Source organism: Pseudopipra pipra, chromosome 12 (assembly GCF_036250125.1).
Source record: "Pseudopipra pipra isolate bDixPip1 chromosome 12, bDixPip1.hap1, whole genome shotgun sequence".
NCBI lineage: Eukaryota > Metazoa > Chordata > Aves > Passeriformes > Pipridae > Pseudopipra > Pseudopipra pipra.
The window spans coordinates 12,582,423-12,603,101 of NC_087560.1; the positions used below are offsets into that span (position 1 = coordinate 12,582,423).

General features: G+C 41.8%; 2 protein-coding genes across 5 annotated transcripts in view; one reads left to right on the top strand and one right to left on the bottom strand.

The window, feature by feature from the left end:
- Window positions 1–8,785, top strand: MESD (mesoderm development LRP chaperone). The gene is made up of 3 exons (XM_064668960.1): window positions 1–277; window positions 4,434–4,666; window positions 5,423–8,785. The coding sequence occupies exons 1-3, from the start codon at window positions 113–115 to the stop codon at window positions 5,685–5,687; spliced, it is 663 nt and encodes a 220-aa protein (XP_064525030.1). The 5' UTR covers window positions 1–112; the 3' UTR covers window positions 5,688–8,785.
- Window positions 8,786–13,777: 4,992 nt separating this feature from the next.
- The window catches only part of CEMIP (cell migration inducing hyaluronidase 1), a 108,799-nt gene continuing 101,897 nt past the window's right edge, over window positions 13,778–20,679 (bottom strand). For all 4 annotated transcript variants that reach the window (XM_064668948.1, XM_064668947.1, XM_064668946.1 and 1 more), the window contains exons 28-29: window positions 18,520–18,620; window positions 13,778–17,413 (exon numbers count right to left, since the gene is read on the bottom strand). In XM_064668948.1, coding sequence (XP_064525018.1) covers window positions 17,286–17,413; window positions 18,520–18,620 — 229 coding nt within the window. In that variant the 3' untranslated portion in view covers window positions 13,778–17,285. The remainder of the gene's footprint in view (window positions 17,414–18,519; window positions 18,621–20,679) is intronic.

Below are 20,679 nucleotides of genomic sequence, written 5' to 3' on the forward strand. Positions count from 1 at the left end.
GTCCCGGCCGTGCCCGCCCCGCTCCGTCGCCTTCCCCGCTCCTCCTCCCGGCCCGGCCGCGCTGCCCCCGCCCATAAGGCGGCCGGGGCCGCCTTCCCGACAGCGGCAGAAGATGGCGGCGGCCGCGGGCTGGGCGCTGCTGGCCCTGGCGCTGTGTGTGAGCGCGGCGGCCGCGGCCGGAGGGCCCGAGGGGAAGCGGCGGGCGGGGCCGCCCAAGAAGAAGGACATTCGGGACTACAACGACGCGGACATGGCCCGGCTGCTGGAGCAGTGGGAGGTGCGGGAGGGGCCGGGACCGGCGGCGGGACCACGCGGAGGGAGCCCCGCGGCTGCCGAGGAGCGGGGCCGGCCCCGCGCTGGAGCGGCCGCGCTGCCCGGCCCCGCAGGGGTTGGCGGCCCCGGGCCTGGTGGTGACCGGGAGGGCGGGATCCCCGAGCCCGGTGCAGGGTGGCAGGTGGCGGTTTGCTCCCTCCGAGCTTCTGGGTCCTTGTGGGGGGGTTGCGAAGTCCGGGCGAGGGCCACAGCCGCGTCTCCTGGCGGAGCTGCCCCCAGCCTGCCCTGCCGCCCTGTCCCGCTTCCCGGCGCTCGGTGCACGCCAGCAGCCTGGGCATCTTAAAAATCAGGTTTTTTTAGAGTATTGAGGATTATTCATTTTGTGACCGAGGGGGGCATACCAGGAGGAATATTCATTTCACGTGGTATTGGTTTGTGTTGGTTTTCTTATCGCTCCTCACAGTAAAGGCTTCTCATTCCAGCTCTCTTCGTCCTCCTTCACCCCCATCACCCCGCTGCCTTAACTTTCCTTGGTTTCCCATCACTCTCTTCTCCATGTGGTTGTCATGCTACTGTTCAGTTCCTTTCACTGTTTTTTCTTCCATCATCTTCTGTTAAATGCCAGAGCACTCATCACTGTCATTTTCTCTTTCCCATGAGGTTTTTTCATGGAATATGTTGCACAAAAACTGAAGGAAATAATGGAGTGAAAACTTCTCTTTCCAATAACACCAGTTACAGCTGTAAGTCAAGGTGGAGAAGTAGGTTTTGAATGTGAAATACAGTTGAAGTAACTTCCGTGAGAAGTAAGGATGCTTGCCTTGGTCCTGGTTTGAAGGTTGGGGACTTGTTCATCCCATGGACTGTTACTGTGTATCTGCCTTTAGGAAGGGAGGTTCTTAGGAAATTGAGTTAAAATTTGAAATAAAATCAGAAAAAACCTCAAAGTTTGCCTTTCTGTTACTGGGATCAGCCAAGGACCCGGTAGTCCTAGCTGCTAAAAAATCAGGGCTTAAATGATAATATTGCCCAACTTCAACCAAATTTGGCATTGTAGGAAACAGTCTTACAAGATGAGCATATCTGAGTTTGAGCCAGATGCCTGGATGAAAGGGAGGCTCAGGTTAGTGCTGTTGTGAGACTGATTGTACTTTTGTCTGTGCCCTGTGGCATGCAGGTCAGGAGGCTGTTGAGGGTTTTTCCTCTTCAGCTGGAGCAGGTCTCTGATCCAGGCCACCATGTGCAGCACAAATGCTTGTGGCCACGTTCTGTGCAGATGTGGCAGAGCGGCGGTGGAGTTGCTGCTCAGGCTGGTGTTGCCTCTGAGGAGAGACACAGAGAGCAGAGCCCCAAAAGAACAGTTATTACTGAGGCAGGGCTCAACAATTAAGGGCTGTTTGGTCTCCGGGATGGTCAGCTGCATGGCATTTTGCCTGGTGGGAGTCAGGATGCACAGGGACCATGAAAGACTTGAGGGGGTGGTGGCTGGAGGACAGAGGAGAAAAAAGGGCATGAGTGCACTTGATGGAGTGGGATGAGAAACAAAGGGGCCGTTGTGAATTTGGATAAGAGCAGGAATTATGCTCGGGAGTGAGGGGCACAGGGCATGGAACTGTACAGAATCAATTCAGTAGAGTGAGATGACTTCTAATATTTTTTATTTCTCAGGCAATTAATCTGAAACCACTGGAGGATGGTGGCTATAACATGCCTGGGTTTGGCCATGAGCCTGGTGAGGCTGAGGCTGTGTCTCCAGCAGCCTTCCCAGCAGGAGCAGCCACCTCTCTGTGCTGGCTCTCATGCTGCCCCTTGCACCATGTGCATGATTGCCTGGTGATCCAGGAGAGTGATCTAGTGGAACAGGGAAAAGAGGCAGAGGCACTTCAGCAGCTTAGTTGCACAACTAGAGCTTGAAGGAAGGCACTGAGGGATTTCCCTCATGGAAGGGGACTCTCCAGAAGCCTTGAGTCCTGGGGAGCTGGAAACAGAACTGAGAATCTGGTCCGGAGGTCTCTCTGTTACTGAAAGGTCACGTGCTTTAAATAGTTCATTGTTGTTATAAGCTCAGGGTTTCTCAGGCTTGACTCTGAGCTAAGGTCATTGGATAGGTGGAGGAATTAAGTGACATGTTGCTAATGTTTTTAAATATAAAAATCCAGGGCATTTATGAGAAATGCGTGAGAATGGGGAGCTGAGGGGAGGAGCAAGGGAAGGCATATGTAATTATTACTGTGTCTGTAATGCTTTCCCTCTGGAACCTCATGCTACTGTTAAAGTGAATGAGTCTGCTAGACTTTTCAAAGGAAAAGCTTCCGCTTCCAGGTTTTTACTTTGTAAATAGCTTTATAAACACTAAACTGCATGATAGTTGGTACAAGATCAAGAAAAGAATTGTCATTTAAGGGAGCTTTTGACAGCTTCTCATAATAGTTCCAATCAAATGGTAATAATACAGCTTTAGAAGCATTTAGTTGAATAGTTCAGGGAAAAATAGGTGGTATATGTTAGTAGGTTGTGTTGTCACTAAATCCGAAGTCAGTTTCTGTATTGCGTAAGGAGTATTTGGAAACGTTTCTTTCTGCCTTTCTCTTTCAAAACTGTAAAATAAGCTGGCTTTGCACTAGCCAAACCAGACTAAATTAAGGATCAGTTTGCTTTTAATTCTGAAGAACGTTGTTCATTCAATCATGCAAGATTTTATATTTTTAGTGTACTTCACCAATCAGCATTTTCCAGCTTCCTCCAAGATAAGTAATGTTCCCACTTACTGAGAGCAGTGGGACTTTCCCGGGGCTCTCCTTTCCTCCCAGTTCACTTAATATGAAAATTTCAAAGGCATGTGAACTACTTGAAGGCATTTCAGACTTGCAAAATTGAAACAGATATTTAGTAAGGAAAGAAAGGATAAAATCTAAGGCTTCTACAACTTTTGTTTGGTGGTACCTAAACTTTAGACATGCTTGTCAGGAAGACAACAAACTCCATGGAAATGAGGTGGGGAAAGAACATAAGTCACTTGTATAAAACTTTAACCTTTAAAGGCTATGGTGTTGTAGGAGGATGATGTTGGGTTTGTGTACATGCCTGTGCAGAGATGTGAGGGTAATGCATACTAAGTCCTAAAAATCAAGCTTGGCTCCTGACCTTTGAGGCCTCTGAAGGGGATATCTTTAGATATTGCTGCAGTTCATGTTCCTAATAGTCATGTGTATTTGAAGTCATGACAACACCTAAAATATCTGCCTTAATTCCTGCTTATTTACTAGTGCTTGGGTGGATGCCAGTGTAAGACTTATGGGTTTTTCTGTTCTATTTTTTGCTTTTTAATTCTGTGATACAAACACTGTCTAAGAAATCAAGTTCTGGCTTAATGTAAGTTGTCACTATTTTCACTCCTCTGTTGTGAGCTGTTTCAAGGGGCAGCAGTTTGAATTGTGCCTTTCTAAATATTTAAATGCCTGTCAGCCTCAGCAAAGTCATCAAGAGGGGTTTCTTTTCTTTTTTGTAAGAGTGATTTATTCTTGGTGATTATGTTGTCAGACTGTGAGCTGCATCTGTGCATTAGAAAAGTCATGAAACCTTTAATAAAATCTTCCTGTGGCATGAACATTGAAAATCTGAATTCACGTGGTTTTATTTATTTAAAGAAACAAAGAAAGGAAAATTAAATTCTCAAGCAATTGCATGATTCCCAGAGGTGAGTTTTGACCTCTGAAAGCAAAATGCAGATGAATGATTTTTTGTTTACGTGTATATGAGGGTTTTTTATTGTGACTTTCTTATTTCATCTCATATACTTAATACATTTTTGTGAAACTGTGAAGAAAAAAAAAGTGTTATTTTATGAATTTCCTAGATGGAATTGTATTGAATTAGCCTGGAGGCTGAAATATTTCTCAGTACATGGTAAAATGAAATTCTACCTGTCAATACAAAAATGTGTATCATTTTGAGGGGAGGGTTATAAATAAAAAGAGCACTCCTGGTGAAGTTCCTGAAACAAAAGTCACTATTTCTTTTGGTTCCAAAATCTCCATCATTAAACTAAAAAATATTTTGTCAAAAAAGAGTTATTCTGTAAGCAAAGAAATTTAAAAAAAAAAAAAGAGCATCCTTTTGGAACAACTTAATTTAAAGCCTCCTTTTCCTTTTCAAAACAGAAAGATGATGACATCGAAGAGGGAGATCTCCCTGAACACAAGAGGCCTCCAGCACCAATAGATTTCTCAAAAATTGATCCAGGCAAGCCTGAAAGCATCCTGAAGCTGACAAAAAAGGGGAAGACTTTGATGATGTTTGTCACGGTGTCAGGAAATCCCACAGAAAAGGAGACAGAAGAAATCACCAGCTTGTGGCAGGGCGGCCTCTTCAATGCCAACTACGACGTGCAGAGGTAAACTGGGATACACAAGGATAAAGTTCCTGCCTTTGCAGAACTCTTGTTTCTGTCTTCCTGAAAACCTTTTGAACTGTTCATCCTGTGTCATTCCCCACCTCCATAATCCCTTACTATTTATTTGTTTCTGTATCACTTTATATTCCAATTTGTTTCAAGTCAGGCTACAAAACCACTGGTGTGGTGCACAAATCTTTTCAGTGCTTACACATGGTGTGTGTATATATAGCCTGGATTCTTTTTTTCTCATTACTTTTCAGCTATTTATCAATTTTAGCTGCTGTAGTTTGCCTTTATGTGCATAGTGGAAAACATCACACTTGGAAGACTTGTCACCACAAAAGGCCTTTTGTTCCCCTGGCTAAAAAATGTGACTTTTTTTTTTTTTCTTTCTCTCAGACAGAGGGGATCATTTTGAAACAGGAGAATGTTGCGCTCTTGTATTGAGGCTGAGAAGGGTTGCAGAAAGTGTATAAAGCAAATTCAGTGCTCATTAGTAGATTTTACATAGTCCCAAATTAGTTCTTAAGTTTTCTTCATATAAAGAAATAAACTATAAACTTATAAACTAATACAATTCATTCTTAAACATCCTAGAAGATTGTTCTCTTGTCCCCATCCCCAGGCAACAACAAGACCAGCATCTTTCTCTTAAATGTGTGCCTCAGTTGTGGAGGTGCTCTGAATTAAGCAAATGCTGTAGTATTTGAAAAGCACAGAGTTAACTGAAAAAGATCTGGGTCTTTCCTTTAGGTTTATTGTTGGCTCCAATCGGGCCATCTTTATGCTCCGTGATGGTGGCTATGCCTGGGAGATCAAAGACTTCCTGATAAATCAAGAAAGGTGTGCGGATGTCACTCTGGAAGGTCAAGTTTATCCTGGCAAAGGAGCAGATGAAAATGAGAAAGGGAAAAACAAAACGAAACCTGAAAAAGCAAAGAAGAAAAAAGATGCCGAGAAGAAATCCAGTAGCATTAAAGAGGACAACCGAGCGACCAAACAGAGAGAGGAGCTATGACGGACGCGTTACCCAGACTGAACCCTGCTCTGCTACTCCTTGAAAGGAATCTCCTTATGAGTCCTGGGTTTTGGGGGGTGGAGGGGAGGAAGCAGAGACTACTGAGGTTTAAATTTTTGTGTTGAAATTCCCCAGTTTACTCCTTACTGTTGGCCATTTGTTTAGTTACGGGAAAGATGACACTTCATACCGGCAACTGACTACTTTAGTTTGTAATTTTTTTATGCTTTTGTTGTTGTTTAAAATTAACATACGAATCTGTGTGTCTAACATCAAACTTAATTTAAGTGAAAAAGAAGAATTATGGTCTCAGAATACACTGATGTTCATCTGTAGATATCCATCTTGGATGTGCAAGTTGGTCATTGATTCGCAGCTGCTGTCAGACAGCCAAGTGCAGTGCGAAAGGATTCTCTTGGGAGCCAGTTTGACAGACTCAGCTGGTGCAAAACTCCCAAAGTTGCAAAGAACAGTGTTACAGTGGCCAAAGATGCCTGAAATTACAGGGTTTAGGACATGTCTGGTTAGACTGCTTGTTTATTTAAAATAAACTTAACCTGTTCTGTCCCAAGAAATCCTTGGAAGTGCTAAGGAGCATGGTAGAAGCTAGGCAGGTACTAGGCTAATGCACTCCAAATCCATGTAGAAAGGAGATTCTGTGCCCTTCAGAAGTTAATGGAATTACAGCACCTGCATGAGCAGTATTGGGGTGAAAGGAAAAGCCAAATTCGGGGCATTCAGAACTGTGCCTGTGGAAGCAAATGTTATGTGTGCCCTGTTACCCAGATGGCGAGTGAAAAGAAATAGCTTTGACTCTGAAGTTAATTGGGTTTATTGATTTAACGGTTTGTTTAAATATTTGTAAAAGCACTAGTCACAATACAGAGTTAAAATTTTAGTTAGACATATCACTTACTGATGCTTAATAACCAGATTTGGGTTTGGTTTGGTTTTTTTTTTGGGTACAAATTCCTGACTGATGTGATTGATTGTAAATGACCACTCAATTTGAATACTACGAAGTTTGATGTATGGGAGCAAATACTTTATATAATTGGGAAGGTTATGTTGTTATTCAGAATGTATTGTCAAAAGCATTGCTTAGAATTGTTTGCCTTCTGCCTTACTCTCTGTTAGGGACTAAATGCACCTAGTAGTATGGTCCACATAATTTTCCAGAGGATGAGCACAGTATTAACTGTCTTCATTCATGCTAGTAAGATGTTACTTTAACTCTTTATTTAAGGTGCTAAAATCCAAGTGTTTTGGATAAAAGGTCCTACTTGAACCATAATGGTTGACCTTGTGGAATACTTCAGTATCAAAAGTACAAAAGTGTGTTTGTTCTAAAATAAAAGATGTCACTAAACTTACTGTTTCACAGAGTAGTAAACCTTTTAAATAATTCTGCATTTGGTTAGGTATTCCAGGGGCAGACTAACTCATTTTTGGTTTCTGTATGTAAGGACTAAATGATGCTGATGAAGGTTCCGGGTGACCCATTTTATTTAATTTTAATTATATTTGTGTGAATTTAGGATTAAAGAAACCTTTCCAGCTGCATTTCATTAAATAGGTCTGTGCCTGTTTGAATGGAAAAATTAAAATCATGTGTTTCTTCAGGATTAACTGTATTAATTTTTATATTCTGCTATTAATCCGGATGTGTAGCGGAGTTGAGAAGTCTCAGAAGATGTTTGGGTAGGAGAGATGTGCAGTCCATTTCTTGTTCATAACTAATTTATGATTTAGTCACATATTCTGGGTTTGCGTCACCCTTTTTAAACAGTATTGCTTCTCATCTCAAGAGAGGAACAGAGGTGAGATGAAACTATAAAAATGAAATATTAATGAGGTTTTTTCTTTTTATAACTTAAATCTGTAGTATAGAGATGACAATTCAGATTTTGATCAAAAACACTGAAAATGCATTTTTTGTAGTTCTCATGTTACGAAACATAAAAATGATTTTTTTTTTTTTTGACAAATTGAGTTTGAGAATGTTTGAGAAACAATTACTGCACTATAGCTATAGCCTAGCTTTTGAGAATAGATACTTTAGTCATTCATAAATCTACATTTACAGTAGGTTGGGTTTTTCCCCTTTGTAGTTAAAAGAAGCTTTGTCAAAATTGAACCAGGCACTTGACCAAGTTTTTTTGTTTGATTGTTTCTGAGTCATTAAGTTGCCTATGCCAAATGCAGGTACGTCTTCTGCCCCATAGCTTATTAAAATTTCAAAGTGTTTAGGTTTGTTTGGGTTTTTGTTTGTTTGGTTTTTTTTTAGGTTTTTAATAGGTATGATGACTTGGCAGTTGCTTTTAGATATAAAATACAAAATGCTGCCTTCAAGTAGGTTTTTTTGTCTTCCATTTTTCTTCTCCCTTTTTTCATGCTTTACACTCAACACATAACTGAAATACACTATTAAGTATAATATGGCACTGTGGCAGGAACTGCTTTACCAGCCAGTCTTTCTCTGGTATCACAGTTCATTACTCCAAAACAACTTAGATTGCCTTTTCAAACTGGCAAAGTCTTTGAGACCCTTGTACTTGTCCTGGTACAGTGTTACATAAGCAAATTTTATTTGGTGATGATTTAAGAAGCCCAAACGCTATCACGCACATAAATATATGTATATATAAAAATAAATGTCTTCAAAAAGTTACTTAAGGTCACCAACGTTCTATAAGTACCTCAGAAGATGAATTCTTCATTGGAGTCTTATCAGGCTTTCAATAACATATTTTTTTGGTTCTACATACAGGGCATTCAGATACCTCCTTTGGAACTAATTTCAACAGGTAGGGTGGTAATTATAGCTCTTACTATTTCCTTTTTATTTCAGTTCTATACAGAGGTACATGGAAAATCACCTGTTTTCATGACAGCTGTGTCTGCTGGCTTTCTTCACCCAGCTTATTAGTTTGTCTGTTTAGTGCCATAACTAACTTTTCTAAGTTACTGTTATATTTTTAACACAGCTGTCCTTCTCAGAAAAAAAACCAATAGTTTGACACAAGATGTGGTTGCACTTTGTGAAAAATTTCCAATGGACAATCAACTTTTTATGTAATAAAATACTGGAAAAAATATTCTGGCTTTTTTTTTTTTTTTGTTGGGGGGGAGGTTTGTGGTGTTTTGTTGTGGCTTTTTTGTTGTTTAAGATAAGGCACACAGTATATATTAGCGTTATCTGTTTTACTAAAAAAAAAAATCAATTTACATCCTGACCTACAAGATTACAGGTGCATCCACTGTTCTTGAGGGCTGAACTTCATCAGCAGGTAGGGAATTTGATGTTTAAATTGCCAGGACCAGGGCTCAGAAGACCCAAGGCAAGTTCAGGGTGCAGTGAGTGAGTGAATGCTGGCAATTGAATTTATAACAAATTGTAGAATCATTTAGGTTGGAAAAGATCTTTAAGATCATCAAGTCCACCAACTACTAAATCCTACTAATTAAGAGATGCAAGCAGCGTCCATAATCATTTAAGAAGGGCAGGAATTGCAAGTGCTGTTGTTACAACACTGCTAAGATTTATCTGTGATGGTGCAGTGATGTTCCCTCTAACGCCCTGCCTGTTGCCAGCCTTCCCTCTATCTCCTGCACATCCTGCCTCTTTATACCCATCACTTGCCAGCAGGGAAGTTTGTGATTCCCATTTCTTTTTCAGCTTCTCAGAGTTTGCCTTTAGCTTTGTTACTGTGTTTATTATTAGGTGATCTCCCAATTTCTAAAATTCTATCTTTAAGCCTGTTATGACAATTGGGACAGGATTTCTGATTTTTACTTAGAGTGGTCAAAGCATTTCTCTGAACAGTCAGGTCAGCCTTGACTTCAAGGAGACTCAATGTTCGTGTTACTGTTCCTAAACTCTTTCAATTTTCTCCTGAAAAGGAAATCATAAATTAATACACCAGTTTGCTAAGATACAGAACAACCTACTTTTGTCTGATACTTGGCTGCTGTTCTCGAGGGGTTTATGCTAAGGCTTGGAAATTATTTCCAGTCTTTATCTGTGGCTCATTTCCTTTTCTATTCAAGGAATAGCACCATTTGCCTTTTCCAGAAGGTTTGTTTTTTTTTTTTTAATTGCACTGGACATTTATAGAAATTTAAAGAACCTGTGCCTGAATACTGGGAGGCCCCATTTTTAAAATGCCTATTTCATTGGTACTCTCGTGTTTCTCATTACTAAGATTATTGACATCCTAATAGGTCCATTGATACATTTCCATTTGATCTTTCTCTGAGATAAAATTAACTATTTTTGCATTTCAGTATTTTTTATCTTTCATACTGTGGCATTTTAACAGGACAAAACCCACTGAATTCAGGTAAAATATCAAATTGCAAGGAAGGCTAGAGCTGCTTGGATTCAAGAAGGAAAAACACTCCACTTGGATTTTTGGTTGATGGTATCTTTTCTCCTCCAGTAGAGGAGTCAGGTGATGTAGGGGGTTGGAGTTCTCTGCAGTGCAGGTTTTGATTAGCATTTAAAAAGCCGATGTAACATTGCAATCAAGCATGACACAGTGTGCCAGCCTTTAGCCAAGGACAGCTGGTAAATGCTTTGTTTCTTTCCCATGTATTATATTTTCACTGCTGATACTGGTGTTGCCTGGATTATCAGTGACATTATATCATTGTTTCTGTAATATGAAAACCAGATCTGTTAACTACCATTTAAATTAACAGTAATAATTGATCTTAAAAAAAATTTGGGCTATATATATTAATTTTTTATTATTATTACATAGACATTGGTATTGTGAGAGGAAGAAACAGGACAGTTAAAAGGAGCTCTGAAAGAGCAGCACAGAGGTGACCTGTATCAGAGTTCTGAATATTCAGGTGGCTCAGTGACTGCTGGGGCTGTGACAATAATCCTATTGGTAACATCCTTGGCCTGGACATGGCATGAAATGGGGAAAGAATGTGTTGATTCTTGACACTTCTCAGAAACAGAAGCTTTTTTCTTTCTTAGCCCACAATTGCTGTGTCTCTGCTCTGTTGCCGTTGGACAGAAGAGACCCTCGTTTTTTACAGAATAGGGACTAAAATGATCAAATTCATGAGGTTTATAACCAAAACTTTTTTTTTTTCCCTTAGGTAATTTAGTGGTACTTCCAAAAAAAACTGGGTCCATCTTTACTGCCTATAGCATCTGCTGCTTTTAAAGGTAATTATTAGCTATGTCTGAACAAAGGCTGGACTTCTGCATTGGTGCCATGCTCACTAATTCTGTGGGGAGCACTGACCAGAGCATTGAGCACTCCTTAAATCATTAATATTTAAAGCCATTTGAGTGCCTTCACTGACAGCAGAGTTACATGTCAACAAGGCTCTGTGTGTGCTGGAAAGAGCAAGGCCCTGGAATTTGCTTGCAAGGTGCAAGGATTGAACAGCACCATGAGGTGACCTGGATCTTGCTGTAACTTATGTAAAGTTTTCTTTGTAATGAGGAAGACTGAATTATACAGGAATAATTGTACTGCAAAGGTGTATTGGAAAAAAAATAGTGTGGTTGAGCACACGATGAGTCAATGAAGAAACAGAGGTTTAATATGTGTATTTATGTGATAATTGCTCTTTATTTCCCAGATCCATGCCCATAGGCCATCCTGTATATTTGGTTGGGTTTTGGTTTTTTTAACTTGTCCTCAGTGCAACTTTTATTTCATTCAACTTCTTTTGCAAAAAATAAAAATAAGTCAGTTTTCATCCCCCTCATCTAAACTGATATTTCATATCAGTTAAGTGCATAGCTTAAATTACACAATACTTTTGTATGGATATTTTATTATTCATCCTGTCAGTTGTAACCACAGCCATGTGATTTGATAGTCAGCTGTTGATTTTCAGGTGCTGTAAAACATGTTAATAACTGTGTGGACTTTAGATAATTGCAGTTATAACAGGATGGAGTTGCCAGGGAGATTAATGGAAGCCCAGACATGCAAGTGCTTTGGCATTTAGGGCAGCAGTTGAGCAGGAGATTTTGAAAAACTCAACTTTCTTTGCTTTGATGTGGCTGCCAGGTGGTTTGTTGTGAACTAATGAGCTGTGTAACCTAACAAAGGAAAGGCCACTTTCCATCTTATCACTGATCCTCCCAACCCCTGTTCCCACATAGCACCACCATTTAAGCCATATTGGTGAGTTCTCAGATAACCCCAGTGAGGCCTGAAATATATTTCAGCCACATTGTTATTTTCAGCAGTAGTGATAAGCCAGGACAGTTTCTCTTTCTGGGATGAGAAAATCAGCTTTAGATTTGTAACAGGGCAGACCATGCTCAACAGACATCCAAATGCTGAAGTGGTACCAGTTGAATACTGGAACTGGACTACGGGAAAGCAGAAATAAAAGTCAAGTCGACTGCAATTATTTCCTGGGGTATTGCTATCAACTGACAGACCCTTGGGTTTCAGGTGAGGTATCTGTGCTTTAAGAAACAATATCCTGTACTACTCATCCAACACTAACAATAGGAGAAGAGATGAGGTTACAGTGGATCTGGGAATTTCATTTGATCTCACATTACACCCTTTGGCAAAGGAGGAGAAATAGTTATTTTTAAGTGGCTTCCTCTAGAGCAATGTCCTGTTGAGTTCTGTCACTGCTCCCTTATCAAAGGCCCCTTTCCATGTCCTGGTACCACTCCTGACTGTTGAGATACTCCATCTGAGACTTACACTCAGAAACTGCAAATCATTCTGTTTGCAAAGTGATGGAGGTCTCCCTTGGGTTTTGTTTTTAAGTTTATACAGCGAGTGTAAGTGTTGGGTTCATCTCCATGGCCAAGGGATCACCACAGGGAGGAGCTTCTGGAGGTGTGTTTGGTGAAGAAGCCATGCAAGAGGAAGGAAGGGTGTAGCTGCAGTGGTGGTTTTTACACATCCCTCCCCCATCCTTTGGTCAGAAAGAAAGTGGGGTGATGGAACAGCCTCTGGGACAGCTGCTGAGATGTCCTTTGGGGCGCAAAAAGCCTGGACACATCACAGTGGCTTCAGCTTCTGGTGGAGGTGATGCACTGGCTGGTCTGAAGGTCTGCAAAGGTTGCATAAAATGCACTTTGGGGACTTGGTAAAACTTTTCTTATGGTCCAGCAGATTTGGAAGAATCAAAGCTCTGTGAAGCAGCGCAGGGAGCATCCCTACCTCCTGTGGCTGCCAGCAGAAGCTGTGAGAGCTCAGTTAGGCGCTTGTTGCCCAGAAGAGACTGACAAGGAGCGTGACGCTCAGCTGGGACATCACTGTCATGTGGGATAGGGAAGCGCTGGGAGAGCCGGGAACGGAACCACACGGGGCACGGCGGGAGCTGCGCCCAGCGCGGCCACGAGAGGGAGCCCGCGGACAGGGAACGGCTGCGCCGGCAATTACCGATAAATGATATATAATTAATATAATATAATTATAATATAATATATATGTATCAGTAATTCGAATTGTACACAAGTGGGCAGGGTGCATTTCCAGTTTCCTGACCTGTCATCTCCTCTAATGCACTAGCTACTATTTTGATACTTGGTTAAAAAAATATATGTGTTTGGATGTTAGAAATGCTGATTGCTCCATAAAAAAAAAAAAATCTGTAGGGTTTTGGACCCTACAAAAGATTTATAGTAGAGTCTGCCCAGCTGGCACCATCTCAGGGTGAAAATTTTACAGTCAAAGTCTTACTTGATGTGACAGTGAAATTCTCATAAGCCTTGATAGCCGCCCACTACAAAAACTTTGTACACGTTTTATATATTATTGCCATATATATATTCACTCCATGTTCACCCTATTCAATGAAAAAATAAGTTTTGGGAACAAGGGAACAAGATTTTTATTTTAATCTACTAACAGTCCCCCACCTGCCCCAAATACAGGCCTTTCCAATGGCTGCCCACTATAATATCCCCCTTCCTAGTTCCATTTCCTTCCTTTCCCATCTTCCTCTCTCAGATCTTGCAAGTGTGTGATGGGGCAGGCAGTGAAATGTGCTGAGGTCTGTGCAGACCGGCCAGCAAATGCACACAGGGGGTTGTTTGGCCCCCTGGGTTTTGTCTTTTGAAATAAGTAGGGAGTCAAAAATAAAATAAGAAATTTGCACTCGATATTTATTTTGATAAACAATTGTGTACTCCAAACAACTACATGTTATTTCATTTGTAAGCCACAATCTGTTGGAACCAATGTCCCAAGAGCTCTTGTCATCATAAACCCGACAGTCAATGCATTACCACGGTCTGCGGACACAGAGAGCTTCCAAGTGCAAAGCAGATTATCAGAAAAGACATATTGCTGACCTCCTTAACAACCTGGACAATGCTCAACTCCAGTAAAAATGCTTCATATGTCTGCAATTTAGTTCTCTTAGTGCCATTGTAATAAATTAATAGAAAATATATCTTTTTTCATTGGAAAGTCTATAAGAAAATGTACAAACATCTAACTCCGAAAAAGGACCAGCTGTTTCGGCGACAGGTAAAACAAGCATTCAAACAGAGGCAAAAAAAACCCCCAAACATCCAAACAAACAAAGAGACAAACAAACAAAATGCAATCAAAACCCCCCACTCTACCAATGGCAACTGCATAGGCAAACACAGAAACATCTGCAGTAATAAAACATTAAAAGAGGGTCACTGCAGCTTGTGCAGTGACTGTACAGGATGAACAAGGAACAAGCAGTCAGGTAATTCACTAGTCAGAATGTGCACGTGCAGTTTCTAGAACAGTCAAAGATTAAACAGTAATCGTATGGCACAAAGCTCTTGCTGACTGGTGATGGTATCAGGCTTCATTCTGTCTTCAGAGCAACACACTGACTCCACCCATGAAGGTCAACGGGAGCCCTTTGCATTTCACTGGCATGGCTGTCCCGGTACACAATGCTCTGCTATCCCTCGGGATTACAGACTGCAGTGATTCCCTACTCCATATTCACAGCGTGAGACCCACCCGAGCTCCAAAACAGGCCCCATGTGACAAGCTCTGCATGATAGAACAAGCTACTTAAAAGTTTTCTTCTCTTAATAAGAGGAGATTTTTAGGAAAGAAAAAAAAAGTTTTTTTCCTAGAGCCAAGTCTTATGATTTCACCCTGAGAATTCCCAAAACAGTAAAATCAGAACCTACACTTCAGCATAAAGGCAGCTGCTCGTAGAAGCTGAACAAACCTGTCAGGGGATAGACCCACCTGGTGTGATCCTCCTGGCCATGTATACACTTACAGGGAGCAGGAGAGGGGAAATGGTTGTGGCCAGTGAAGCACCACAGAGGGCAACCCCTGCCCTGGGGGTCGTACAAAGCCAGATCCCACTCCAGGCATATTCCAAGCCCAGTTTTCCTGCCCACCATCTGTTAAGTGCTCAGAAATACTCCTGCTTTGGTCCATCTCTTGAAAGCAAGTGTATTCCACCAACACTGGCATCAATAAAATTTGCTCAGGGCAGTGAAAAGGTTTAGACAACCCAGACTGATAGACTCAAGGGACTTCTTGTCAGTTTGTTCCCTTGACTTCATGGATATGGCTCCATTTTGGCCATCTGAGAACATCAGATAAACAATGTTTGTGCGATCATGGTTGAACCACCAGTGAGACTGACTCTTTCATGTTTGGAATAGTTTGTTAAGTCCACAAACCATCATAAGAATTTGGGGAAAAAAACAATCCACCTTACTTGCCTTTTACAAGTGTTGGCCATTCGTTCTGGAAACAGCACAAATGCCTGAAGAACATTTGTTAACAGACTCTTGTTGGGAAGCAGGGAGGGAACACTTGGCTCTTCCTTCTTCTTTTTTTTTTTTTTTTTCCAAATACAATACACATGACATTCCATGAATTCGAAACAATTATATAATAAGACTGAAAAGAACATTTCCAGTTTCAAAACCCAGGAGAGGCTTGAGAGGAATGTAACTTACAGGATTACCTAAATTTTACTCATGGTTGCTTTGACTTTCAGAGTGACTGATCTAAACCAGGCTTATAGAGTACAGCACCTGCCCAGCCTTTGGAATGACACACAAAATCCTTGCTTTTCAGTCTAGCTGCAAGGTAGCATTTTGGATACTGTGGGGGAAAAGCAATTTAATTACATAAATTTTACTTAAGACAGAGCAAAATGAAGTAGCCATCAGGAACTATAATAATTTATGTGGCAATGGGGACAGCCAGGGATAAAGTGGGGAAACAAACCCAAATATTATTGGCAAAATTGTCATTCTATGCACTTTAAAAGGCTCATCATCCTGTCTTTTACACTTCCCCCCTGCCCTCAAATTTCTTAGAACAGCCACAGCCTCCAGAGACGCCTTCATGGCATTTCTGAGCAACACACAGAAATATTATTAAACACTAGAAGTGCTTTCAGTGTTTTACAAGGTAGTGTTTACTTTCCCAGCTTCAAGAGATGCCCCTGTAGAGTCCTGATTCACACTAATCTGCCTTCATTACCCAGGTATTGTTTCATGCAGGGGGACAGGAGGTACGAGACATCCAACTAGTGCATGGGGATTCCCACTTTAATTCTTCAGCTGCCTGGTAAGACCTCTGTCACCTTTCAAGCAGGTCTCATGTAACTCTTCCAGGAGGACCAAGACAATAATATCCTTAAGCCTGAGGACAGGATTAGAAAGCAACACACAGCAGAGCAGTCTGATCCTGTTCCCTCTGATGTCCTGGGAAAGGCGAGGACATTATTTCATGTCGAATAAGGTAAGTCTCAGTGTTCCTAGCTAAAAACTGGAAGCCCTGAAAGGGATGGCTTTAACTGGCAACCATAAACCCTCCAGACTGATCCTGAACACTATTATACAGAGGGGAAAGGTTGTAGGGGAAAGGTTGTATGGGAAAAGCTGAGAAAATACATGTGCTAATTGGCATTGCTCTCCTTCTAGCAGAAATATGTGGTTTCATCAGTCTCCACTGGCATGTTTTGTCTGCTCCTTTTCTCATCTCTTCCCCAACTATGTGCCTTGGGTTGCATGTACAAAACACAACCCAAAGAGCTTGATCAAACCTCACAGAAGCTTTAGGATAAATGCCTACTGTCCAGTCACATTTCCCAGCATCTAATTAATCGTTCAAATATATACTCTTTCTGCCTCAGATTGTCAACCAGCCTTTGAATTGACATTCCACGTGTATGTGAGCAGCTGGTTACACTATGGAAAAAAAAAAAGTGTTTGGACAACTCAGAGGCTGGTAAAAGCAACAATCCTCGATGGCCTTTAGACCTAGATCTCTCCCTTGGAGAGGCAGCACGTAGGTTAGTCTGTCACAGGGGCGCTGATAAAACCAGCACCTGGTAAGAACAGGTCAAACCTCGCTTAGTAACACGAGAGTCGACACGGCGTCGGTGTGCGAGCCCAGCCGGGTGGGGCTGGCGGTCACAGGACACACGCTGGTCACAGAGGAAGGCTTTTCTGTCACATGTGGCCACTCTAGCTACTTACAGTAAGATTTCTTTTTGAACAGCAACAACAACAACAAAATGCTACACCTGGTGTGCAGGCTGGCGAGGCGCCTGCGGCGAGCGCTCAGTAGTCCGTCCCATGGGGCAGTGCTGGCAGCCAGGAGGCACAGCAGGGTGTCCTCACAACTTCATTTTCTTCACCACAGGGATTGGCAGTGCTTGGTAGATTTTAGCTGAGTCCTCGTTAGTGACCAGCTTCACCCAGACAGGGCGGAAGCTGCCTTTGAAGCCAACAAAAGCCATTTTTTCTGCAAATCAGAGCAAATATATCAGGAGTGCATCAAGGCTGAGCCAGAAAATCACCTGTGTGCACAGCTATGCCCCATGGCTGGATGGGTGCAGGTTCATAAGAGCACCCTCATGTACACAAACTTTGGCAACACGCATTCTCCAGGTACTAAAGAAATATTTTCCTAATTTAGCCTAATTAAAATTTTATTTACATTTTGTATGCTTCCGTTAAGTAACAGGAGAAAGTGAGAAGAAGAAAAACCTTTGTAGCAGGCAGCTTCAGCTGTCTGTTGAAGCTCTTATTATTTGCATGGTGGTTATATTCAAACTCCTTTCCTGCTTGGGGAAGGCAGGGGAATGATCATAGAATCCTAGAATTGTTTGGTTGGAAGTGACCTTAAAGATCATCTAGTTCAACTCTCCTGCCATGGGCAGGGACACCTTCCACTAGACCAGGCTGAGTCCCATCCAACCTGGCCTTGAACACTTCCAGGAATGGGGCATCCACAACCTCTCTGGCAACCTGTGCCAGGGCCTCACCACCCTCACAGGAAAGAATTTCGGGACAATAGACAAGACCTATATTAGTGAGTATAACATACAGCACCAGAAGAAAGCATGCCAAAAGCTCACAGAGCTGATTGGAGCAACGTGCATACAGAGCAGTATTCTACTGCAATATGTGATGCTCTGAAATCAGTACGCTTTGTGCCATAAAGCTGGAATTGTTTCAAGAGAAAATCAGATAAAAATAAGTTCAGACAAGTAAAAAATCCTGGTTTCAGGCACTTAGTGTGGAAAAAGGTCCAATATTCCTATTGTTAAAATGTCTTTTTATTTAAAATTAATCTGGAAAAGCAGACCCCCTAAATTACCTACTTTTAAGAACAACTGCCACAGAACCCTTTTTCCATCCACAGTTTTAAACTGAGTGCTGTTATCCAAAGCTGCAGTGGATACAACCTTACAGAATAAATAAATTATTGGTCCCAGGATGTTTGAGCACATGCTGATAGAAACGAGCAAGGCAAAGTTTAGAAGCAGAGAAAAGGTCCCTTTACTGGAACCCTGGGAGGAAAATAGATCAAAAGGGGTTAGAACCGAGTTTTTAAAGAGAAGTTACCTTTTAATCTAAGCCCCTCTTCTGCTCCAAGTTTCTCCAGTACTTTAGTCCATGGTCCTCTTGAAATGAATCTTCCTTTAGATGTCACCAGCACTATGGAGCTGAAGGAAACAAAGACATGGATAAACTGATGAAGAGTCAGAACACATTCTTTGCTTTTTTGCCCTGAGGACTGGTGACTCCTGCCTGTGTGACTCAGACACTCACGAACTACAGTGGCTTCAGCTTTAATGGCTTTTATCAGTGCTTTCCAACAGTTTAGTCATATATTATTTTTCCAGTCAGGCAAAACCCATTAGAAAGCAGACAGAAGTCACTTTTTTTAAAAAACAACACTGTTTTCTAGGATGGTTCCAATGTTTCCAACCTGTAGTTCCATCCTGCATTGCTCAGAAAGACACATGCTCTCCCTGGGATGATCTTAGCAAGTTTCAAGTAATTTCTTGTTCTTTCATTAGCAGATTAAACCAGAAGAAATTCACTTCTCTGAGACTTTTGTTGGCTGATGCTTTTCCTTTCAGTGCACTTCTGCTTAAAAAGTGCATCATCATCATCATTATTATTATTATTATTATTATTATTATTATTATTATTATTACCATCACTATCACTAACTTACTTGGATGTGCTCTATTTCAATTCAAAATTCTTCGGGTGCTCTACAAATGCCAAGTGAGAAACAAAAGACATGAGGTAAGTGTGCTGAACTAACACAAATCTGTTGTTGCTTGGGTAAAATTTGATAACTGGTTAGGCTTAATTCTAGATGGATAGAATAAAAACTCAAATCAAACATGAAGAAATATCATGTAGTCAGACTTTTCTGGGGAGAAGCATAGGATGCTTGGTGAAGTTAAGCTCATTACATCCTACAAGACCCACAGACACCTCCAATGGTCATCTCAAAGCCGACTGAGGAAGAGGTTTCTCCATCCAGTGAGTTCCATGAAGTTTTGCTATTATGTTTTGTGGGGCTGGGGTGTTGTCTTTGTTCACCTCCTGATTAAAGCTGCATGACATGAATTGAGCAAACACTTGCTTAGATGAAATTACTTCATTCCACCTTGCGGGGTTTCCATGAGTGTAACTTCCCTGACTCAAATGGCATTTTCAGTCTTGCAGAACGAGAGCTGTGCTGGGTCTGTTTTACAGCATCATCGTGGACACAAGTCACTAAAATTAATTAGGCAGCAGCTCCTGTGGAGCTCAAGCCCTGAGCTCCTGAGGGCAGCAGTTTTATCTTAACACCTCAGCTGGAACTGGAACTGTTCAGGGGAAAATAGCAATGGGTGGTAGCAGAGGAGCAAGAGGAGCAAAAGAGTTATCAGGACCTAGAATAAATGTAAGGTGTTAAAATGCTCCAGTGCTTACAAGGTTGGATCGAGCTGGCAGGCTGGTTTTGACGACTTTGTGAATGCTGAATCACCTCTTTTTTCTTCCTTCAATTCACTAACATCATTACTTTTTATTAAGCATTTCCTGCTACATAAGTTTAAAGTAAATTCACCAGATGTTTTGTTTTCTTATCCCTGGGAAACTCATCAGAAAAATGAATTTTTAAACAAAAAATGGCATTTGGCCTGCAGAGAGTTGCTTAAATGAATGGAAGGGCTTATCCTTGCTAGGAATACCTCTTCTCACACCCCTAAATCCATGAACCTTGGAGTTGTTTGAGCAATCTCCTCAAGAGCAATGGGCGAGGCTGGTGTGGCCCCGACCCCTCCAAAGGCACCATCTCTCTGTGCAGCCCCTGCCCTGCCCCACAGCGGGGAGGGGGGACCAGGAGCTGCCCCTGCACGGCCCCATTGCCTGCACGGTTCCCACAGCTCAATCTGAGCAACAAACACTGTCATCCAGCTGAGGAATGGGAGGGGTTCCATGGCCACAGCTGAAGCCTGTGCCCGACCGAATCGGGAAGGCCTGCAGGAGTTGGGCTGGGAAAACTTTTGTGAAAGGACAATGATTTTGGGCTTCAATTCTTGCAAACACATAGCTGAGTGAGACCTGAGAGATGCTGACTGCTCAATTTCCGGTCCTAATCCTAATCCTAAACCTAATCCTAATCCTATTCCAACACTAATCTGGTTCTGAGAAGACAATGAGGCTCATAAATACATCTAAAGTCTAATATGATTCAATCTTCCAAAGTAAGAAAGAATC